The following is a 21,412-nucleotide window of genomic DNA, read 5'->3' as shown; positions in this document are numbered from 1 at the left end:
CACAGTCCCGCCCTCTGCCCGGCCCAGCTCCGCCCCGCCCTCGCGCCTGCGCACCGGCGCCCGCGGAGGCGGTGGGCGGGGCGACCTGAGGCTCCGCCCCCAGCGCGGCATGTCAGAGGCGGGGCTGGATCTTGCTCACTAGCCGGCTGCACTGGGCCAAGCGTAGCTCGAGAGGCAGTAGTGCGGCAGGATGAGTGCAGACTCAGACCCCGTGGTTATCGTCTCGGCGGCGCGGACCATCATAGGTGAGTGGTCGGCGGACCCGGCGTGGGGTTTGAGCCGCGAGCTCGGCCCGGCCCGGCCCGGTCGCGGGGACCCCCGGGACCTCCGGGACCCTCGGCACCCGGCGCCTCGCGCCTTCCTTGGCCCGCCTGCCTGCCTTCCCCGTCCGCCTTCCCCGCCCACTCCTCGCGCGGTGAGGTCCACTCCACTCCGAGTGTTCTGATTGGATTCTTGGGTAGGGCCACTGCGCCTCCCGGCTCTCCCATTGGCTGGGGAGGCCCCTGATTGGCCAGCCTCTGGAGACGCCACCTCAGCCCTGTGGCCTCAGGGGCGGGGCCGCTGGGTGGTGGGTGCCGGGGCGCTGGGTGGAGGTCGCGTTAGTCAAAGGAGGATTACAGAGAATTGCCCAAATGTCCTTAGTGCTGTATAGATTTCAAAGGCCCTGGACTCGGGGGAGTGTGGACCCCTCTTCTTAGGAAAGCGTGGGCCGTGCCCATCCGCTCGGATTTGGGGAGTGGATGTATAGGTTTCTCGCGGGTCCGCGGCTTCCCCGCACTCCCTGGGCGCCGCCTCCCCGGGATTCGGCTGCTGCGAGGCACCCACGCTCCTCTCTGTGCCCAGACGAGATGCGGTGGGCGCCTGCGCAGGGGGAAAGCACCGGGCCGCCGGTCCCCCGCCGCCCTGGGCGCGCTCTCCATCGCCCTCGCGTTCCCTTCTGTTCTAGGCTCCTTCAATGGTGCCTTATCCACCGTTCCTGTCTATGACCTGGGCTCAACTGTCATCAGAGAGGTCCTGAAAAGGGCCGCTGTGGCTCCCGAAGAGGTATCAGAGGTCATATTTGGACACGTTTTGGCAGCAGGTAACTCCACAGTGACCCCAGCAGAGAGGTCAGGTTGTTGGAAGCAGCCCATTAACCCTCCCCTCCCACGGCCCCCCACCAACACTCAGAAGCTTGTGTTCTTGCCTCCGTACATTTGCTTACGGAGTTCCCTCTGTTAGAATACCTCCTGTCGCCCCTCTGTCAAGCCCCATCAGTAGCTTCTCTCCAGCTTAACACCAAGCGTCTTTAATATACTTTTCCTACATGATCCTAGATCACCGTCCTCCACTGCCTTTTCTTTCTTTAGAAGCAGGGTCAGCCTGACACATGGGAGAGTATGCAGGGCCTTCCGTATTTCCCTAAAGTGTCACACATTCAATAAAAATGTATTGAGTTCCTCTGTGCCCTGCACTGTGCTAGGTGCTGGGGATAGAGCTCCACCAACACAGGTCAGTCCTTGCCCGCATAGGGCTCACTTCTGAGCCGGCAAGGTGGGTTGCTCCCAGACGGGGGCACATCACCCCTGGAGGGCTGGCGTAGGTGAATCAGCAGTGTTCCAGCTCACTTCTGATTCCCACTAGGTTCACAGACCCACGACCACTGAGAGTGCCTAATTAGTTATTCTTAACTAGTATCACGCTCATTCAGTAGCATAAATTCTAATTACTCCTAGTGATAATTGGTCACGCTCACTTACGGCCAACTTTTGTCCTTACCTTATCTGAGACCCGGCCCATTTTTCTGTGCATTTACTTTGTAGTTTTGTAGTTCTTCTTCCTAATTCTCCTTTCTCGCCTTGTCCTTTTGGGCGGCCTTAAAAGTCGAAGCACGCCACTTTCTCCTGACTCTCCAGGACTTTAAAGCATATGAGTAACTTTACTGGTGGCCCAAAGGTGGCTGCCTTTGGGCCACTCCCTCCTTTCTTCTTCCCAGACCCACGACTTAGACGTACTCTGTTGCCATAGGGTCCTTCACTCCTGGTTTCTGTTTTCTCTTCCGTATCTCACCTCTGTGGTATCTCCACACAATTATAATAAAAATAATAGCTGTGTTTGTTGAGGGCCTGCTAAATGCTGGGCCTTTAAAAGCCCTGTGTTTAGTGCTTTCATTAATCCTCTCAGGAAGTCTATTGGATCATATTCTCTCCATTTTACGAAGGAGTAAATGAAAGTTTGAGAGATTGAGTAACTTATCCAGGATCACAGCCTTCAACCCACATCTGTCCTACTCCTTAACCCACATCTGTCCTACCTCCTATGCAGGTGCCCTCCAGGATCATGTAACTAGTGTTTACTGAGCACCTGCTGTGCTCCAGGCACTGTTCTATCAGCTGGGGGTAAACAGTGTTCATATCAGATAGGAATCCGCAGTCTCATGGACCTCACTTTCTGCTAAATGCTAGACCATTAGTTAATTATGTTCAGCACTACTCTAAGTATCTGAAGATGGGGATTATGAATAAATACATAAAATTTTTATGAAGGAGTTATTTACTTAAATACAGATGTAATTCATTGTAGCTTGAAAAGCAGGAACCTTAAATAATGTTAATGTCGTCTTTATTAACTAGTATCCTATGAATTTAATTCAGAGAACATTTATTTATTTATTTTTGGCTGCATTGGGTCTTCGTTGCTGCGCACAGGCTTTCTCTAGTTGCGGCGAGCAGGGACTACTCTTCGTTGCGGTGTGCGGGCTTCTCATTGCAGTGGTTTCTCTCGTTGCGGAGCATGGGCTTAGTTGCTCCGCGGCATGTGGGATCTTCCCGGACCAGGGCTCAAACCCGTGTCCCCTGCATTGGCAGGCGGATTCTTAACCACTGCGCCACCAGGGAAGTCCCAGAGAACATTTTGATACTTTTTTTTAAATAATTTTTCCTGGGACTTCCCTGGTGGTCCAGTGGCTGAGACTCCGCACTCCCAGTGCAGCGGGCCTGGGTTCGATCCCTGGTCAGGGAACTAGATCCCACATGCATGCCGCAACTAAGAGTTCCCATGCCGCAACTAAAGATCCCGCATACCATAACGAAGATCCCGCGTGCTGCAACTAAGACCCGACACAGCCAAATAAATACATAAATATTTAAAAATAATAATAATTTTTCCTGTGTCTATTTTCAATATCAAATTTTAGGCTTCCAGCCTAATCCCAGATTAATAACACCGTGATGAATATAATCTCTAAATTTTTCTCAGTGACCCATTTGCTAGTTCTTTTCCAACAAACTCACCGAGGAGAGGTGTTCGGTACGGGTATACCTGAAATTTGCAATAGAGCGGCCACTGTATAAACACTGACCTGTTGATAACAGATAATGGCGACTGAAGATATTTGAAACTTTCCACTCCATCCCCTTCTCTGCCACTTTGATTAACTTAAGTATGTGATGTATTTCTTCCCATTCCCTGAAGGAAGTGCCCACAGCTGAATTATAGATAGGTATTGTCAGTTCTGATTTTGTACATATCTCGTTACGTAACCAGTTAATCATGGTGTGATGAATATTAAGCAAGGAAAGAAGTGCTTCTTAGCAGAGGTTTCCTCTTTTAAGTAACTCTCTTATCCTCCCAGGTGTCTTAAGCCATGATCAAGGAAGCAAACAGCCGTCCGTAGTTAGAAACAGGAATAATGCCCAAGTTCTGCCTTCTGTTTATAAGGGAGTGTGTGCTTATTCAAGCCCTAGAGAAAGATCAGGAAGACAGTTCCTTCTTACAGTATTAATAACTTCTTTGTGGAGAAGAAGGCTTATGTTCATAATTTTTTTAATTTTTTGTTTCACTTTATTTTTTGGCACACAGCATGTGGGATCTTAGTTCCCCGACCAGGGATCGAACCTGCGCCCCCTGCATTGGAAGCGTGGAGTCTTAACCACTGGACCTCTAGGGAAGCCCTGAAAGCTTATATTAATAAAATATCTGTAGAACAGCACAAGATAATATGTATTCAAGGGTCAGACTGGGACGGGTGTGAGGTCCACACAGGTCTTTGCCTCTGCCAGGAACTTGGCTTGGCTGGGAAGCGGCAGGAGACCCAGTTGGCAATCTCCTGATTTTGCATTCACTTTCATCCCAACATTTTATCTTTCCCTTTGATTGCTGAGAGGCCTCTGTGTTCCTTCCTCCAGGTTGTGGGCAGAATCCTGTTCGACAAGCCAGTGTGGGTGCCGGAATTCCCTACTCCGTTCCAGCGTGGAGCTGCCAGATGATCTGTGGGTCGGGCCTGAAAGCCGTGTGCCTTGCAGCCCAGTCCATTGTGGTAGGAGACGCCAGCATTGTGGTCGCGGGAGGCATGGAAAACATGAGCAAGGTAAGGCCTCTGAAGGGATGGCTCTCGCTGACCTCTCACTGATAAACTCTCGTCCACGGCCATAGCAGGGTAGACCGATGGTATCAGAGCTGGAACCAAACAGGGAACAAGTAAAAAATGCATTGAACCTTGATCCCTGCCTGATTATTAATTATTCTTCAAATTGGATAGGAAATCCAGGTTGAAGAAAAAGCCTATCAACCAGTGTGACTGGAACAGAATATATTTTTTTCTAAAATGTTACTGGAGCTTCCCTGGTGGCGCAGTGGTTGAGAATCCGCCTGCCAATGCAGGGGACACGGGTTCGAGCCCTGGTCCGGGAAGATCCCACATGCCGCGGAGCAACTAAGCCCGTGCACCACAACTACTGAGCCTGCGCTCTAGAGCCCGCGAGCCACAACTGCAGAGCCTGTGCACCACAACTACTGAAGCCCACGCACTGCAACGAAGAGTAGCCCCTGCTCACCGCAACTAGAGAAAGCCCACACCCAGCAATGAAGACCCAATGCAGCCAAAAATAAATAAATAAAATAAATAAATAAAATTAAATGTTACTGAAGCGTAAAATATTTTCTGAATTAAACCAATAACATTAGTCAGTTGATATCCTTCGCTTTAAATTTCTTTCTCATTGTGAGGAAGAGTTGAAAACAGATGATGCCACTTACCTTCCTGCACAGGACAAGGAGTATTCCAGGGACCTCATTTTGTTGACCTTTGGTAAGCACAGAACATGGAAAAGAGGACCACTGAGTAGTGCCTTTCTCCAATAGGCTTGCCACGTGGGATTGGTTTCACCAAGTTCCATCCCTCAAATCGGCACAGTGGTGAAAAGGAAAAAATACATCCCCTGCTTCCTGCAGGAGTTCAGGGTCTCACCTGGGGATCCCGCAGGCAGAGGTCGACTCAGCCCCACGTTTGCTGAGGCTCAGGAGGAGGCAGGGTGGAAGTAGCAAACATAATCTGAGTGATTCTGATGGGACCGTACTAACAGCTGTGCTTTTAAACATGCAGACATAACAGCCCTTAGTCTTGGTATTATTCCCAGTTTACAGGTAAGGAAACTGAGGCCCAGAGCCTGGACTGCAATAGAGATCTTCTGACCCTTAAGTCTTTCCATTCTGTGATAGCTGCTATTGAGCGGGTAGGAGTTAGGAGGATCCCCTACTGAGAAATCTCCCCCGATCAGTTAATTCAGCAACCTGATTTTCCTCACTGTAGGCATTATGTGTCCCATCAAAATAAGTAACACAGTGTTACCATCACTTAAGCCCTTTGATGAGCTCTTCATTTAATGGATAACTAGTTGCTTCTTTGGAAAGAATAAGTGAGCTTTTTAAGGAAATAGGACACAGAATGCAGAGGTTTGTTTGATGGAAGACTGGAAATGGGTAGGGAGGAGAGTAATGGGTTTCCAGGAGTAGGAAGGGTGGAGTAGCCTGTTGATTCCAGGGGTCTTCAGGCCCTGGGCCCTGGGTGAGGAGGAACAGGGACTGGAACGGGGGAGACAGGTCACAAGGGGGACTAGGTGAAGACTGAGGAATCACTGGAGAGTTTTTTTGTTTTTTTAAAATAAATTTATTTATTTATTTATTTTTGGCTGCGTCGGGTCTTCGCTGCTGCTCACAGGCTTTCTCTAGTTGTGGCGAGCAGGGGCTACTCTTCGTTGCAGTGCATGGGCTTCTCATTGCGGTGGCTTCTCTTGTTGTGGAGCACAGGCTCTAGGCGTGCAGGCTGCAGTAGTTGTGGCTCGCGGGCTCAGTAGTTGTGGCTCGCGGGCTCTAGAGCGCAGGCTCAGTAGTTGTGGCGCATGGACTTAGTTGCTCCACGGCATGTGGGATCTTCCCGGACCAGGGCTCGAACCCGTGTCCCCTCCATTGGCAGGCAGATTCTTAACCACTGCGCCACCAGGGAAGCCCCACTGGATAGTTTTGAGTGGGATCCTAAGGAGAGGACTAGTTACAACCAAGCCTAATCCGTTTGCATTTATTGTTTCCAGGCTCCTCACTTGGTTCACTTGAGGACGGGAGTCCGGATGGGGGATACGCCACTAACTGACAGCATGCTCTGTGATGGGCTTACAGATGCATTTCACAACTATCATATGGGCATTACAGGTAAGGCAAACATGGCTGAAAACATACTAACTGTAAAAAGTTTAAAAAAGATCCTATAATAATCGGCTTTGCAGGTGCTTTCCTCTTTCAGGGCGGGGACCGTGTCCTAATCATTTTGTATCCCTGATGACAGGGATAGTTCCCATTTGATGAACCGAAGTGGGGACGTATTCCCTCTGTCCTTTGTGACTCCTTGATTGTCAGGGAATGTTAGTAGTGGGAGGTGCCTCAGAGTTCTTCTGGATCAAACTCTCACTTTACCATATGACAGAACAGAGCTCACAAATAGTGGCTTTGTGGCAAAGGCAAGATCAGAGATAAACTAGTACTTCTGGTACCTAACTCTGTCTTTGTTGCACTACGCAGTCAGGTCTTCATCCATCTAGAAGGCTCCTGTGGTCTAGGTGTACTGGCAAAGCAACTGGAAGATCAAAAGAACTCCTGTCTTTACTGCATATAAATGTAAAACTTAAGAACATTTTAAGTTTTGAGTTAAAGAAACCAACCCTGACAGGTTAAGCATCTTGCTCAAATGTATGGCAGTGGCCCTGGTTCTGTGGGAAGAATTCTTGTGCAAAAGATAAGGAGGGAAAGGGCGAGGTTCCAAGCAGAGGGAACAGTGTGTGCGAGTGCCTGGAAGGGAGGGAGGGCTTGGACGTGTGGGGACAGTGAGAAGTTCAGGGCATCTCTGTCGCTGTGGGACTGAGAGCCGCAGCAGAGACGGCTGGGCATCGCGAGCGATGTGTGCTGTACTAGGGCCTAACGTGTCAGAATTGCTCAAAGTGCCATAGTCCAGCTAACTGCCTCAACATCACCGGAGATGGTCATTAAAAATTTAGCTCCCAAGCCCTTTCCGAGGTGTCATGGACTGAATTGTGTTCTTCCAAAATTCCTATGTTGAAACCCTAACCCCTAGGACCTCAGAATGTGACCTGCACTTGGAGGTGGGGCCTTTTCCGGGGTAATTAAGTTGAAATGAGGCTTTTAGCATGGGCCCTAATTCAATCTGACTTGTATCCTTATCAAAAGAGGAAGAAATACCAGAGATGTGGGCGCAGAAGAAAGACCATGTGAGGATATAGTGAGAAGGTTTCCAAGGAGAGAGCCCTCAGGAGAAAACAAGGCTGCTGGTGCCTTGATCTTGGACGCCTATCCTCCTGAATTGTGGGAAAATAAATTTCTGTTGCTTAAAAAAAAGGATAATGGCTCAGGCCATGATGTAGTAATTAGTAAAGACTAGACCTGCTACTATAAACAAGTATAAGACTGGTCAGAATATATCAACCAACTGTTTTCAAATGTTGGCCAACAGTCATGCAAAACTGAGCTTCTCGAAAGAAGGGAAAGACCCACTATAACTAGATTTCTACCTGGGGGTGCTTTCCAAACTTTTTATCTGGGGAAAAGTGGCTTCAAAGAACTGGAGAAGTAGAGATCAGAGTTTGGGGCTGCTCAGATGGCTAAGTTTGTGGGGCAGAGCACTGGAGAGAAGGGAGCCATAAAGAAAAGGAGCTCCAGAAATCTGCCTAAGGGTCCCCTTAAGGCTTTGGCCAAATGTTTAGCTGTGTATGTTCAGGGCAACACTCTACAAGGCCTAGTAGAAACAGCTTCTAGGAAATTGAATGGAGATTTTTTTTTTTTTGGCTGCTCCATGTGGCATGCAGGATCTTAGTTCCCCGACCGGGGATTGAACCCATGCCCCCTGCAGTGGAAGCCTGGAGTCTTAACCACTGGACCACCAGGGAAGTCCCTGAATGGAGATTTTAGATGGCTGGGGGACATAGAAGTTTTGACCAACAAGACTAGAGACTTTACTGAACCCACTGGACACTCCATTGACATCTAAGAAAGGCCACAGTTTAGGGTAGGGCCCAGGGTAAGGGCTACTCTAGACCCAAACTAATTATCTTAGAAACAAATTTCAAACAAGCTTCTGTTGCGCTTCACAGACACTGTGAAGGATTGCCGCAGAGCACTCTCAGGCCACCAGCGAGCCTGCCATTGTTGGGCCTCAGTGCTTGTTTAAAGGTGAAAAACTTGAGCTACCGAAAGCCAGTTCCTGAAAAGGTTTGGTTTTTGCTTTATTTTTTTTCTTTCACAGCTGAAAATGTAGCCAACAAATGGCAAGTGAGTAGAGAAGATCAGGACAAGGTTGCAGTTCTGTCCCAGAACAGGACAGAGAGTGCACAGAAAGCTGGCCATTTTGACAAAGAGATTGTACCAGTTTTTGTATCTTCTAAAAAAGGTGGGTATATAAGTCATAAAGGTTTTTTTATGTATATAAATTTATTTATATTTTTGGCTACGTTGGGTCTTCATTGCTACGCGCGGGCTTTCTCTAGTTGCGGCGATCGGGGGCTACTCTTCGTGGCGGTGCGCGGGCTTCTCATTGTAGTGGCTTCTCTTGTTGCGGAGCACGGGCTCTAGGCAGGCGGGCTTCAGCAGTTGTGGCTCGCAGGCTCAGTAGTTGTGGCTCGCAGGCTCTAGACCGCAGGCTCAGTAGTTGCGGCAGGCAGGCTTCAGTAGTTGTGGCACGTGGGCTCAGTAGTCGTCGCTCACGGGCTCTAGAACACAGGCTCAGTAGTTGTGGCGCACGGGCTTAGTTGCTCCGTGGCATGTGGGATCTTCCCGGACCAGGGCTCGAACCCGTGTCCCCTGCATTGGCAGGCGGATTCTTAACCACTGCGCCACCAGGGAAGCCCAGTCATAATGGTTTAAACATCAACGGGGCTATTTATAAGTAAATTATTAATATTCAAAAGAATAACATATAGGAATGTTTACACATCGTGTCTCAGTTATGTCTTTCAGGTTGCAAAGAAAAGATATATTCAGGATAGATCTGAATGTGAGGTGGGGGAGGAGACATGGGAGGCTGTGTCAGCATCCAGACACTTTTCGCCCAGGGTCTCCACATGGCTGTGTAGATGGGGCGTTTTAGGAGAAACTGGAGAAAGCAGCCGACCTTTCTACGCCTACAGGCTCAATCTCCTCTGAAGCAAATGTCCATTACTTCCTGTTGCTTCTGTGTGCGTTTCATATTTGAGGGTGGATCTTTTGGGGTCACTTAGCTATTCTCTAATATGCAACGCTCTAGTCAAGTTCTGTTACTGGTAACTGGCATCGATTATGCCCAGCCTTTATGAGATTGGCTTTGACACCCTAGATCCGGTCAGTCGTAACCAGCCAAGACCTATATACCCCAAATCTTAGCAACCTTTTATACAAAGAAGTCCCTGTAACTGCCTTCCTCAGAAAGGGCTGTCTGGATATGGAAAAGACTCATGAAGACAGTGCTAATAAAATGTCTTAACATACAGTAATTTGTACTAGTAGTGTGTACTTTCCTATTGGAATGAAAGTATTTTATAATAAACCTTTTCTTCCAAATGTGAATCCTTCTATATCATGTCTGAGGAACTGTACTAATCTTGGGTAATGATTTTCCCTTTTCTCAGGTCTCACTGAAGTTAAAACAGATGAGTTTCCTCGCCACGGGAGCAACATGGAAGCCATGTCTAAGCTAAAGCCTTGCTTCCTTACAGATGGAACAGGAACTGTCACCCCAGCTAATGCTTCAGGTTAGATTTTCTGAAGGGCAGTTGTGGGAGTATTATCTTCTGCTAGGTCTACTAAGTTAATACCTTTTTAATTTCATCAATTATTTATATACAAATTATTCTAAAACCTTGTTTCAGTTGCTTTAGGAAAAAAATGTAGTTTTGATCATTTGTTTCTTCATATTTAGATTTATGACTTAACCTGTACAATATACTGAAAAATGGATTTGGTTTCCTTGCAGTATCCTAACGAGACACACAAGTGAAAAAGCAAATTAGGGAACTCCAGATTTTATCTACCACCTCTGTCCTTTTCCAAAACCAGGAACTCCCATTACCTCCTGTGAGGTCTGGGCTATTTCTTCCGTTTCTTTTCATTAATCTCCCCCCGCCCCACTGCTTTAATCTTTCCACTCTTTATCCCATTGGAATGTTCTGTGGTGTTATATCATCTTGTCAAGAGGTATTAACTTAACCCATGTCTTCAGGTGTTGGAGAAAGTAGACACAGGTATGTAACTTAGTGAGCACCGTTTTGGAAATTAAGACATTCATATTTTACAGGAATAAATGATGGTGCTGCAGCTGTGGTTCTTATGAAGAAGTCAGAAGCTGATAACCGTGGGCTTACACCCCTAGCACAGATAGTTTCCTGGTCACAAGCAGGTGTGGAGCCTTCCATTATGGGAATAGGACCAATTCCAGCAATAAAGCAAGCTGTGAGTTTAATTTCCAATGTTAGCACCTGTCCTTTGTTTTGCTGCTAAAGCCTCTTTGGGACCAGACCAGTAACTTGTAAATGCTTATTAACTTTTACCTCCTTCAAACCTTCGCTCAGATCCTTCCCACTCCAAAATGCCAAGACTGAGCTTGATTTTATTTTCATATTTATTCCTATCACTCAGGCTTCATTTGCATTGTCTCAAAAGGAGACATCCTCCCATTGGCCTTAAATGAGCTTATTCATTTGATTGTATCTATAGTGTTCTTTCCTTGCCACAAAGAGCAGCCAGCATTTGGATCATGTGCTTTATAGGGCAACTAGTTCTGCTCTATAACCTCACATACACGTAACAGGTGTTAAGTGGTTCAAATGTGAAGATAGTATAGAATTTCCAAGGGGTGTTTTATCCTTAAACCTTTTAGAATTGGTGTCACCAAGGCAAAATGTGTTACCACTTGGAACTCAAAGTGGCATTTTCAAGAGATCCTTCAATATCATACAGTATATTCTGCTTCTACATCTACAATGAAGAATGGTTCCACTTGAGTTTTTAGACCTCTCTTCCATTAACCTTTCCTTTAGGTTGCAAAAGCAGGTTGGTCGCTGGAGGATGTTGATGTATTTGAAATCAATGAAGCCTTTGCAGCTGTCTCTGTTGCAATAGCTAAAGAACTTGGATTAAACCCAGAGAAGGTAAACATGAGCAAGTAGTCCTGAAGAGAGCTTGCAAATGAACATTCAAAATGCAATCTTAATATTGTAAAGAGCAAAACACAGGATGTGTCCCAGGTATTGGCCATACAGTAATGGGTGGATACTAGGTAAGTTCCTGTTGGGACTCGGGAGTTCACTTATATTATTGCTTCCTAAGGCAAAAAAACTTGTGTGCATTAGTTCACTTCCCACAGGAAGAGGGTATTTTAAGTCTTAAACTAAGGTAGTTAGAATGGATGTCACAAGGGTACAAATCACTTCCTAAGCAACTTGAACTAAAAATTGGATTTGAAAGGGTAGTTTACCGGTATGGCATTAAGAGGAAAAAGACAAGTTTGGGATTCTAACTTTATGTCCAGAGAAAAGTAAATGATACACATCCGATCTACCTCTCAGGTCAACACTGAAGGAGGAGCTATAGCCCTGGGCCACCCTCTTGGAGCGTCTGGCTGCCGGATCCTTGTTACCCTGCTACACACAATGGAGCGCAAGGGTGGACATCGTGGTGTTGCTGCCCTGTGCGTTGGGGGTGGGATGGGAATAGCAATGTGTGTTCTGAGAGGATGAAACTGCTTAACAATTAATTATGCTTAAACTAAACTTGAACCTCGTTTCTTTTTAAACTAATAAAATACTAAGTTAGTGAAATCAGAGGACCAAAGTGAGGATGGACACTATCTCCCACTTCACAAGAATCCCAAGACTTGACAGCTTTTTGCACTTTAATGTGTAATACTCGAGGTACAACAAGATAACTGCATCTAACATTGTCATAAATAAAAGAGGTCAGTCATCAAGGGCTCCAGAGTGAACAGCATCTTCGTAGCCTCCACGCTTATCGTCTTTGCTTTCTGGGTGTAATTTAATAAGATCATCAATTCGAAGAATGGTAATTGCAGCTTCAGTTGCAAATTTCAAACTTTTAACTTTAACTATGGTTGGTTCAAACACCCCTGCTTGTTTGTTGTCTCGGGGTTTACCGTTGACCAAGTCAAGACCAATCCTGCAATTTAGAAGAAAAACCTATTAAATGGCCTCTTTCATAATTCACACCCATCCTATTCCACCCCTTTAAAAGTTGACTAGGGGGACTTCCTTGGTGGTCCAGTGGTTAAGACTCCACATTCCCAATGCAGGGGGCCTGGGTTCAATCCCTGGCCAGGGAACTAGATCCCACACGCCACAACTAAGAGCCCGCACCCTGCAACTGGAAAATCCCACACGTCGCAACTAAGGCCCGGTGCAGCCAAATAAATATTTAAAAAGTTGACTAGGTGGTAATCTCATTAGTGCCAGCTATTCCATTCAAATGTTAACCTTGGGAAACGTTGGGACCTTACAGTAGATTCCTTTAAGTCTAAAGTAATTGATAATGGATAAACAAATTCAGCACTGAAAGAGGTGTAGAAAGCCTAGATGGTAGTAAAGAAATTGTTTCTAAACATCATTTAATATCTTAAAAGGAGGTTGCTTAAAAACAGGTGTGGACCACCCAAAAATAATTTTCTCTCTGGAACCTTCCTACTGTAGGTAAATGACTCTACCCAGAGCAGCAGGGAGAGGTGAGGAATCCGATTTGATAACTAAGACACACCAATGCTAATAATCACTAGTCATCAACCTTCATGAGTTTAAAACAAAAACCAGACTACCATATATGATATACAGATGACAATGAAAAATGTTAAGTATGCTTACCATTTTAGATTTTTGCGTTCTGGGTTAACTTGAGCCTCATTATGAAAAGCTCTTAATTTTGCAACCAGATCTATGGAGTCTTGGGCAGCATTAACTGCCAGAGTATTGGGAATAACAAGAAGAGATCTTGCAAACTCGGCAATAGCAAGCTGTTCCCGGGAGCCCTAAGAAGAAAGACAATGAGGTGTCTTCACAGGAGGAAGAAAATTAAAACCCACAGCAGCAGCTAAGGTCTCAGAAGAGACGTATTCACATGAACGAAGTGCCGTGCCCTTCTAGAAACGAAAACGGGCTTCCAGACGTTCTTACCATGCTGGTTGCGTAGTTTTCGAGGTATATGGACAGGGCCGCTTCTACGGCGCCGCCACCAGGAACCACAGATTTCGACTCCAGAACTCTCTTCACCACACAAAGCGCATCATGTAAAGAGCGCTCCATCTCGTCACACATGAAATCATTTGCCCCGCGTAAGATGACCGAAGCAGAGGTACGAGCCTTAGTGCTATTTAAAAAACAGTGAAATTCTCAAATCAATGCTTTAATAAATCTGTGCATAAATTCAATCTAAGTGCCTTGATTAAATCCTGCTTACACAGGACATTTAGACATGGAAGCAATGTCTAGACCATGGAGAAGAGATGAAATGGTTACTTCACCTCAATTTACAATGGCCCAACATTATTTTATCCCATGCGTATAACTGCTTATATCACTGAAAGACTATATAGCAGCAAATAAATGGGAAGGTGACCTATTTTCACTCATTAATAAATAAAATCTGTAGAGCTTTATAATTTAGAAAGTAGCTCTTACTTTTTAATCAAGATCAGTTCATCATCGCAAATTCTCTCCTGTACCACCTCTTCTGCTTGTCCCAACATTGAAGCTTCAAAAGTTTCTTCACCTTCCAAATTGGCCAGGGTCGACAGAATAGTTGCTATTAAAGTAATTACAAAGATCTGTAAACACTGTTCTTTCAGGAATATTTTCAAATCCTGCCTTAGATTCAGACACATGTATTTATGATAGAGATGACATATAAAGGTAAGGTTAAGGTTTACAGTTAAGCATCAGGCAAGCAACTGTCCTTTTATCCTAAGATGGAACCATGTCACTTTGAGGTGGAGCAAGTAAAAGAACTTGCCCAGTTACATAAAAACACGCCCCTATACATATATTTGTAGCACAAAGCATTAAGGGAGTAAAAAGTAAAAACTGTTACGTTTCTGGAACTGCTTATTGTTAACATCCAATGTAAAGGGACATGGTCCCGTGTAGTAACAGTATCCGAGAGCCGGCAGGAGACTCACCTCCGGAAGCTTTAGCAACGCGTTTAAGGTCCCTTTTTAAAACTCTTCGAACTGCCATAGCACCAGTCTCCACAAAATACTTCAGACACATGTCGTCAATCCCACCAGTGGTTAGAATAACATTGGCGCCAGTTGCCAGCATCTTCTGGATTCGCTCCTTGGCGATATCTGATTCTCTACAAAGATGAAGTATTTGAGTAGTAACCCAAAGTTATCTGCTGGGTTTTTTTATGTTAAATATAGCTCGAACTTCCATTAAGTATTTTTCACAAAATAATTGCAGATTAAATTATATTAACTAGGGACTTCCCTGGTGACGCAGTGGTTAAGAATCCACCTGCCGGGACGTTCCTGGTGGCGCAGTGGTTGAGAATCCGCCTGCCAATGCAGAGGACACAGGTTCGAGCCCCGGTCCAGGAAGATCCCACATGCCGCGGAGCAACTAAGCCCGTGCGCCACAACTACTGAGCCTGTGCGTCTGGAGCCGTGCTCCGCAAAAAGAGAGGCCGCGACAGTGAGAGGCCTGTGCACCGCGATGAAGAGTGGCCCCCGCTCGCCACAACTGGAGAAAGCCCTCGCACAGAAACGAAGACCCAACACAGCCAAAAATAAATAAATTTATTAAAAAATTTAAAAAAAAATTAACCAGCCAAAACAAGTAGGCACAGAATATATTTTGGGCAGACGAAGGAACACTCTTAGGGGCCTGTGGAAGTAGAGCTTTGGTGGATTCTAGTTTCAGCTGTGCTAGAGCACAGTAAAAAGAGTTACATAAGGAATTTAAAAACCTATCCTAGAGTGATGGGAAGCCTCCAAAAGGTTCTAACGAGATCCACTTGGCTGCTATGAGGAGAATTGCCTGGGCGGAAACAAGACTGAAACCAAGACGACCAGCTTGGGTGCCTCTGCAATAGTCTGGGCAAGAAAATGGAAATGGAAAGCAGGTGAATTTGAGATTTCATTTATAGATAGAAATCAAGCGGTCTTGATGACAGATTAGAAAGGGAAAGAGTATTAAGTAAAAAGGAGTTACAGACACTTCCCAGTCTTCTGCCTGAATAGAGGGGTCCCTAACTGAAATGGCAAAGAGCAGATTTGGGGGTATCATCACAAGTTCAATTTTAGACATAATGACTTTGAGGTGCTTAAGAAAGATTCAATCAATTAAAGCTCAGAGAAATAGATTTGGGAGTCTCCAGCATAGAGACGTTGGCCACCCAGGCACAGGAATACAGATGAGGTAGCATCACAAAGCTGCTCTATCCTCCGAAAGTCTTTCAAGCAGTCAAAGACTTGATAAAGGTCAAGTGGAAACTGAACACGTCTAATGAATTTCACAGCCGTGATCACTAGTGACCCGATCAAGCGGTCCTCCAGTGGAGAACACAGTTTAAAAGGGTGTGAGAAATAAAACACCAGGAAGGTTTTTGTGTGAATCACTCTTGTGACATCTGGCTATAAAGAACTGAGGAAGGATAGAGAGTAACTGGAACAGGTGGGGGCACAAGAGGCTTTTATTTAGGGATGAGAGGTACAAGTGGAATCCAGAACGGAACGAAGAGTAGAATTAGCAGTTGAAGATGCAGTTGAGAAAGAATAGAGGAAGCAAGACTCTAAAAGCAGAAGGCAACAGGATCTGGAACACTTATTCTAGAGGGGCTGACCTTTGATGGAAAGAGTACACATGCAGATAAATTTAAGACTACATCTTGGGACTTCCCTGGTGGTCCAGCAGTTAAGACTTCGTGCTTCCACAGCAGGGGATGCGATCCCTGGTTGGGGAACTAAGATCCCGTGTGCCGCATGGTGCAACCAAAAATCGAAGAAGGAAAAAAAAAGGGAGTACATCTTCCCAACTAGCTCTCTAGCATGCCAGTCGATAGATACGGCCGTATGAACTACCTGGTAACTGGCAGAGTCAACACTATACTGTTTGGTTCTTGTACCACTTGAGGAAATACATTCCTGGATGTATCTTCAAAGCCTCAATATCAATATACTCATAAAACCAAAATTCCATAAAATGTTGATTTTCATGTATCACCCAAATCTCTCTTAAATCATCACCATGTTTTCTAATTTTCCGGGCAGTTTAGGTAAAATATAGTTTGACTTCGGTTAAGACTTTGGTTAAAAATGTTAATTTTTAAAGTCCTCCAAGACACTCACACTTGAAAAAAAAAACTACTTGCCTAATCATCATACCCTGCTACCTATTAGACCTACCACTCATTCTTTTTAGTTTACTGTCACCTGCTCTAGAAAAGGGTACTTTACAAACACCCCCTGTCCAAGGTCAAAAATGAACCTCTCAACATACCTCTGTCTAATCTGGTCCAGTTTTTCAGGGTCTGTAATAACCACTTGTACACCAAGCTTCATTTTTGTTTTCTGCAGGCTGAAGTCAAGGCAAGCAATTTTTGCATTAACTATTCTCTTGGGCATGCCTAAAATTGAACATAACATTAAGTACCTTTATAGTAACTATAATATCGTTACCTTTTATAAAACACACCTATCCTTAGAGATCTGAAGATATTTTAAATTGTTATATGTAAACACACGAATTTAGATTACTTTTAACCTTAGAAACAAACACTTAAGTGGCATTAAACACACGTGCTTTCTTTTAATTTGCGTTTTTCTTAAGTTATATGTAATTAAACTACAAAAGAGGAAATGGCAACATTATGTACCATTTCCTTTTTCTCTGGGCTTCACTAAAGAACAGTAAATGCACATCCTGGATAGTTCACCTGAAAATGTAGTTATACAGTCCACAAACAGCTAACTTTATCCTTCAGTATTCTCGTTACATGATCAAATCAAACCATAAGCCTTACCCTGGGATCCCACCACACAGTTGAGTGCATAGCCATTGATGAGCATACTTTCCATCTGACTTCTCCCATGGGCTTTCAGAATATTAATGGAATTGACTGGATAGCGAGGCTGGCCTCTGACATCCGTGTATTTAACAGCAAGTACAGCATCTACCACCATATTAGCAAAGAAATCACCACTTCTAAGCCAACAGTTAAGGAGAACAAGAGACTTGGGATGGACAGTGGGTGCACATGAAAATCAAGGGTAATTCAAAGGCACTTCCTTTTAGCAATCTCATCAAAAAAACAGCCATTATCTATGCCACCAAAATGTCAGAGTACTATTTATCACTATCTGCATACTACTTTTACACATACTTCGTATTACCTTTCCCCCTAGGAAAGAAGGGAACAGGCAATTTCAATACAGCATCATCTGGCACAAAAACTAACACAGCATCTTACTTTTTAAAAAGCCTAAACTTTACTGGACCATCACAAGGATACATTCCAATGATTTTGGAAGACATCGATGTCTTAGCAGCATTGATCAGGCAATCCTTTCCAAGTTCATCAGTGTTAATAATTAGATTCTCATTGATATAACGCACTGCTTCCCTGTTTGAAGTGTTGGGAAGAAAACATAAATTCACTACTCAAAATTTTTGCTTTATCATTGTGTCAGGATGTCAGAGGCATCAATCTTCTGTTCAGCCATTTCATATAGGAGGAGGCACAAATAATCCTCCCTCTTCAGATCACGGCAATTTTAATCTATCCCATAAGCATAGCCACTAAATCTATTATTAGGAGATAATGTGGTAGTCAAATGGGAAGAAAAGGATACTGGCCCAACTTCTTACTTCAAATGTTAACTACTTAAATCCTAAAATACAACTTTTTCAAAGTAAAATTTAGCCATTAATTGAAACATTTAAAGAACAGACTGTTGGCAACTATTACATCAAATAATATATAAAATTTTCTCTGAATGTAAACAATCTTACTTGCAAGCAAGTCGATAGCCACTAATAACTGATGTGGGATGAATTTTCTGTTTGACTAGTTCATCTGCGTTTTTTAGAAGTTCTGCTGCAATAATAACCTGCAGAGAAAACATCCATTACTCTCATAATAGCCTGACATTATGTGCAACACATATGTAAAAACAACACTAACACGCAGCAGATATTAAGAACCAGAATGGTAACGGTGGTGAAATGCATAACTGCTTATTAGAAACCAGAAAAAAAGACACCCCTACACGGTATTTTATACGCAAATGGCTAAAGCCAGATAAGAGTCAGAAAAGTGTTCTGGCCAATAAATTACTTCTACAGTACAACAACAGGAGACACATCCATTACTCTTCAAGATGAAATGCTCAACATAAGCTAAATGAAGAGCCTGACCACTCAGATTATCTGTACTATTTATTTATTTATTTGGCTGTGCACGGCTTGCAGGATACTAGTTCCCCAACCAGGGATTGAACCCAGGCCCTCAGCAGTGAAAGTGCAGAGTCCTAACCACTGAACCGCCAGGGAATTCTTGATCTGTACTATTTTACGTTATTATTTAAAAAATCATCCTTCTAAGGACACCAAAAATTATTTTTTAATCAAAAAAAACTTTGAAAAAATTTTGTCTGCATCTTTTGGTGGAAATTATAGTTGTATTTAAAAAACTATGTTATCATAAACAAGTTACTTAACAAAGACCATTATCGTTATTTTAGAAGAGATAGATTCCATTCTTCCATGGCTTAAAGTTTAATCTAGAAACAACCATTTTCTAGCACAAACCATTGCTTGTTTCTTTACAGCAAATTATTATTTGCTCCTCACCAAATAATAGTGTTTCTACTACATCAGGGTGCTGGGTGATCTTCGAGGAGTTTAAATCATGTTACTGATCGCGTTTACAAACTTTCTCAAACTCCCGTTTGAACTCATGAGGTCACTTGTCAGCCTTTAAAATATAAAAACACGTTGTTTTTAAAAATCTGGTAATGTTTTAGGAATTCCTGGGCCTCAGGCTGTGAGGGGAGGAGAAAAAAAACACTTTTTTTCCTTTAAAAAACCACCATTAAAAAAAATTCTGCGTGATGCATGAATAGCAGCTGAGAAAAAATTCATAAAACTCGCGAAAACATTTAAAGTGAGGATTATATTAAATTATCTCTTAAGTTTCTTTTCTACTTGAATTGTACAAACTAGCTATAACCACAAGTCTTCAAATTTTGTTTCTGAACCACTACCCTCAAAACAAATGACTTACCTCTGGCTTCACTTTCTGAAAATTTGATTTTAAGAGGAATACTAGTATTTAGCCATTAGTCCATTAGTCTTTACCTACCACGGAGGTAGTTCCGTCTCCCACTTCTTTGTCCTGCAGGTCAGCGAGCTCGCAAAGAACTCTGGCTGCAGGGTGTTCCACCTCCAGCAACTTCAGGATGGTCGCACCATCATTAGTAATGGTTACATCCTAAGAAATTTCCCGGGGAAGAAAAAATGACATATTCACCCACAGAAACAGAATATCCCCTAAGTTAGAACACCCCATTATGATACATTCACCTTCGGTATACCTTTCACCACTAGCATCCTAATAAAAACAAAGAATTTACAAAGCGAGGTGTTTATGAACCGTCTTTTTTCCTTAAAGTGACTAACACAATATTTAGATATACTTACACCAATATCATCCACTAACATTTTATCCAAGCCAACTGGACCAAGAGAACTTTTCACAATATTGGCAATCGAAGCTGCAGCCATGACTGTAGAAATGAAAGAAAGAAATGAAATTAGAAAAATCCTTGATTCCAAGAAACAATCATTTCACCCTAAAAAAAGTAAGTGACACGCAACAGCCTCTGAATTTTTCAAAACTACAAATCCGTCCCAATTTGAAAATCAGCTATTAAAAGTCTAATATGGGGAGGGGAGTGGCTAGTAACATACAGTCTGAATTCAACCGCCAAGGGGACGCCAAGTGTTGTAGAGAGTACCCACTCCATTGCCTCACAGAATTAAAACATAATCTACCCGTCGTCATTTCAGATTCTGCCACTCCACACAGAACAGAAAAAGACACGTATCAGCCTTTTCCTTCAGACTCTGGCAGGTTTAAGAAAAAAAAAGTTTTATTAAAATTAACAAGCCTTTGTGAATCAAAAAAGCGGTAATCCAAAGGTTCTGACTATACTTCAAATTTGTTCATGACAAAAAATAGGAATCTATCAAATGACGATACGATGGACTGGCATTCGTGACTTCTGAAGTGTAAACGATCTCAACAATGCTTTAAGCGGTTAAAGCTTACTAGATAAAATGAGTTTATCATTTAACATTCAACAAAAACTTCGTCAGCTAGCTCTGTTACAAGAAGTGGTCAGCGACAGGTCGGGTACGGACTGAATCTGCAGGGGGACAACGGGCAAGTCATCTGAAGAGTGGCCGATGGCCATTCGCCCCTCAGTAAAACGAGCCACTAAAGCCAGTTTTTCCTGGTGAATGGCCCTAAAAGGAGACCCAGAGGTTGCAGTGGACGCCCTTCCTGATGAGCATCAGGACAGAAGGCGCAGGGCACCCGGCTCCCTGGGACTCGAGGCGCGGCGGCACGTGTCGGTGCGCGGAGCCCGCCCTCCAGGCCGGGGCGCGCCTCGCCAGCCTCACGACCGCAGCATCCGGGCAGTTCTCGTTAAAATCGCGCTGCGGGGAGAGGGCGCTGCCGCCCCGAAGTGCCGAGACCCGCCGCCCGTGCCTCCCGGGGGCCCCTTTGTGGGGAGAGAAAGAAAGACGTTGACCACGGCAGCCACGGCCCCAGCGAGGCAGGGGAGGGTGGCGCACCGCCGCGGGCCCGCCGCAGGCCTCGCCCGCCCTTACCGTTCTGGGAGCGGATCGCCTCCCCAGTGCTGCGGTCCCCGAACACGGACAATGGCCCTTCCATCTTCGCGGCAAGGCACACGTCGAGTTTCACTCACACCGCGGGCAACAAGCGTCTTGTCCCTGGGCCGGGCGGCGGCCACAGCAGCGGCAACGGCGTGGAACAGGGCCGAGCGACGCCGCAGGGGCTGCTGGGAACCACACTCCTCCCCGCTTCCTGGTCGGGC

General features: G+C 44.7%; 2 protein-coding genes across 2 annotated transcripts; one reads left to right on the top strand and one right to left on the bottom strand.

Moving 5' to 3' along the window:
* The first annotated feature begins 92 nt into the window (after positions 1–92).
* ACAT2 (acetyl-CoA acetyltransferase 2) lies at positions 93–12,261 on the top strand. Its single transcript, XM_082475642.1, has 9 exons — positions 93–245; positions 947–1,081; positions 4,167–4,348; positions 6,348–6,465; positions 8,567–8,710; positions 9,924–10,046; positions 10,589–10,743; positions 11,331–11,441; positions 11,859–12,261. Exons 1-9 carry the CDS (start codon positions 191–193, stop codon positions 12,027–12,029), a joined length of 1,194 nt encoding a protein of 397 aa, XP_082331768.1. The 5' UTR covers positions 93–190; the 3' UTR covers positions 12,030–12,261.
* On the bottom strand, positions 12,167–21,407 carry TCP1 (t-complex 1). The gene is made up of 12 exons (XM_082475598.1): positions 21,186–21,407; positions 19,992–20,077; positions 19,654–19,782; positions 18,303–18,400; positions 17,803–17,913; positions 17,314–17,495; positions 16,791–16,917; positions 14,471–14,646; positions 13,974–14,097; positions 13,470–13,662; positions 13,161–13,324; positions 12,167–12,465 (listed from the first exon to the last, which is right to left on the bottom strand). Exons 1-12 carry the CDS (start codon positions 21,247–21,249, stop codon positions 12,249–12,251), a joined length of 1,671 nt encoding a protein of 556 aa, XP_082331724.1. The 5' UTR covers positions 21,250–21,407; the 3' UTR covers positions 12,167–12,248.
* Between the last annotated feature and the right edge of the window lie 5 nt (positions 21,408–21,412).

This window comes from Balaenoptera physalus (assembly GCF_965194825.1).
Source record: "Balaenoptera physalus genome assembly, chromosome: 9".
Classification (NCBI taxonomy): domain Eukaryota; kingdom Metazoa; phylum Chordata; class Mammalia; order Artiodactyla; family Balaenopteridae; genus Balaenoptera; species Balaenoptera physalus.
The sequence above is the reverse complement of the archived record's forward strand: the minus strand, read 5'-3'. Positions and strand labels throughout refer to the sequence as shown.

Excerpts from the sequence above, each read along its gene's own strand:
- ACAT2 (XM_082475642.1), top strand. The coding sequence starts at position 191 with ATGAGTGCAGACTCAGACCCCGTGGTTATCGTCTCGGCGGCGCGGACC. Across the intron at positions 246-946 it reads GGCGGCGCGGACCATCATAG|GCTCCTTCAATGGTGCCTTA; the intron begins GTGAGTGGTCGG and ends CTTCTGTTCTAG. Across the intron at positions 11,442-11,858 it reads TTGGATTAAACCCAGAGAAG|GTCAACACTGAAGGAGGAGC; the intron begins GTAAACATGAGC and ends TCTACCTCTCAG.
- TCP1 (XM_082475598.1), bottom strand. The coding sequence starts at position 21,249 with ATGGAAGGGCCATTGTCCGTGTTCGGGGACCGCAGCACTGGGGAGGCG. Across the intron at positions 13,663-13,973 it reads GAACTGATCTTGATTAAAAA|CACTAAGGCTCGTACCTCTG; the intron begins GTAAGAGCTACT and ends TTTTTTAAATAG. Across the intron at positions 12,466-13,160 it reads GAACGCAAAAATCTAAAATG|GATTGGTCTTGACTTGGTCA; the intron begins GTAAGCATACTT and ends TCTAAATTGCAG.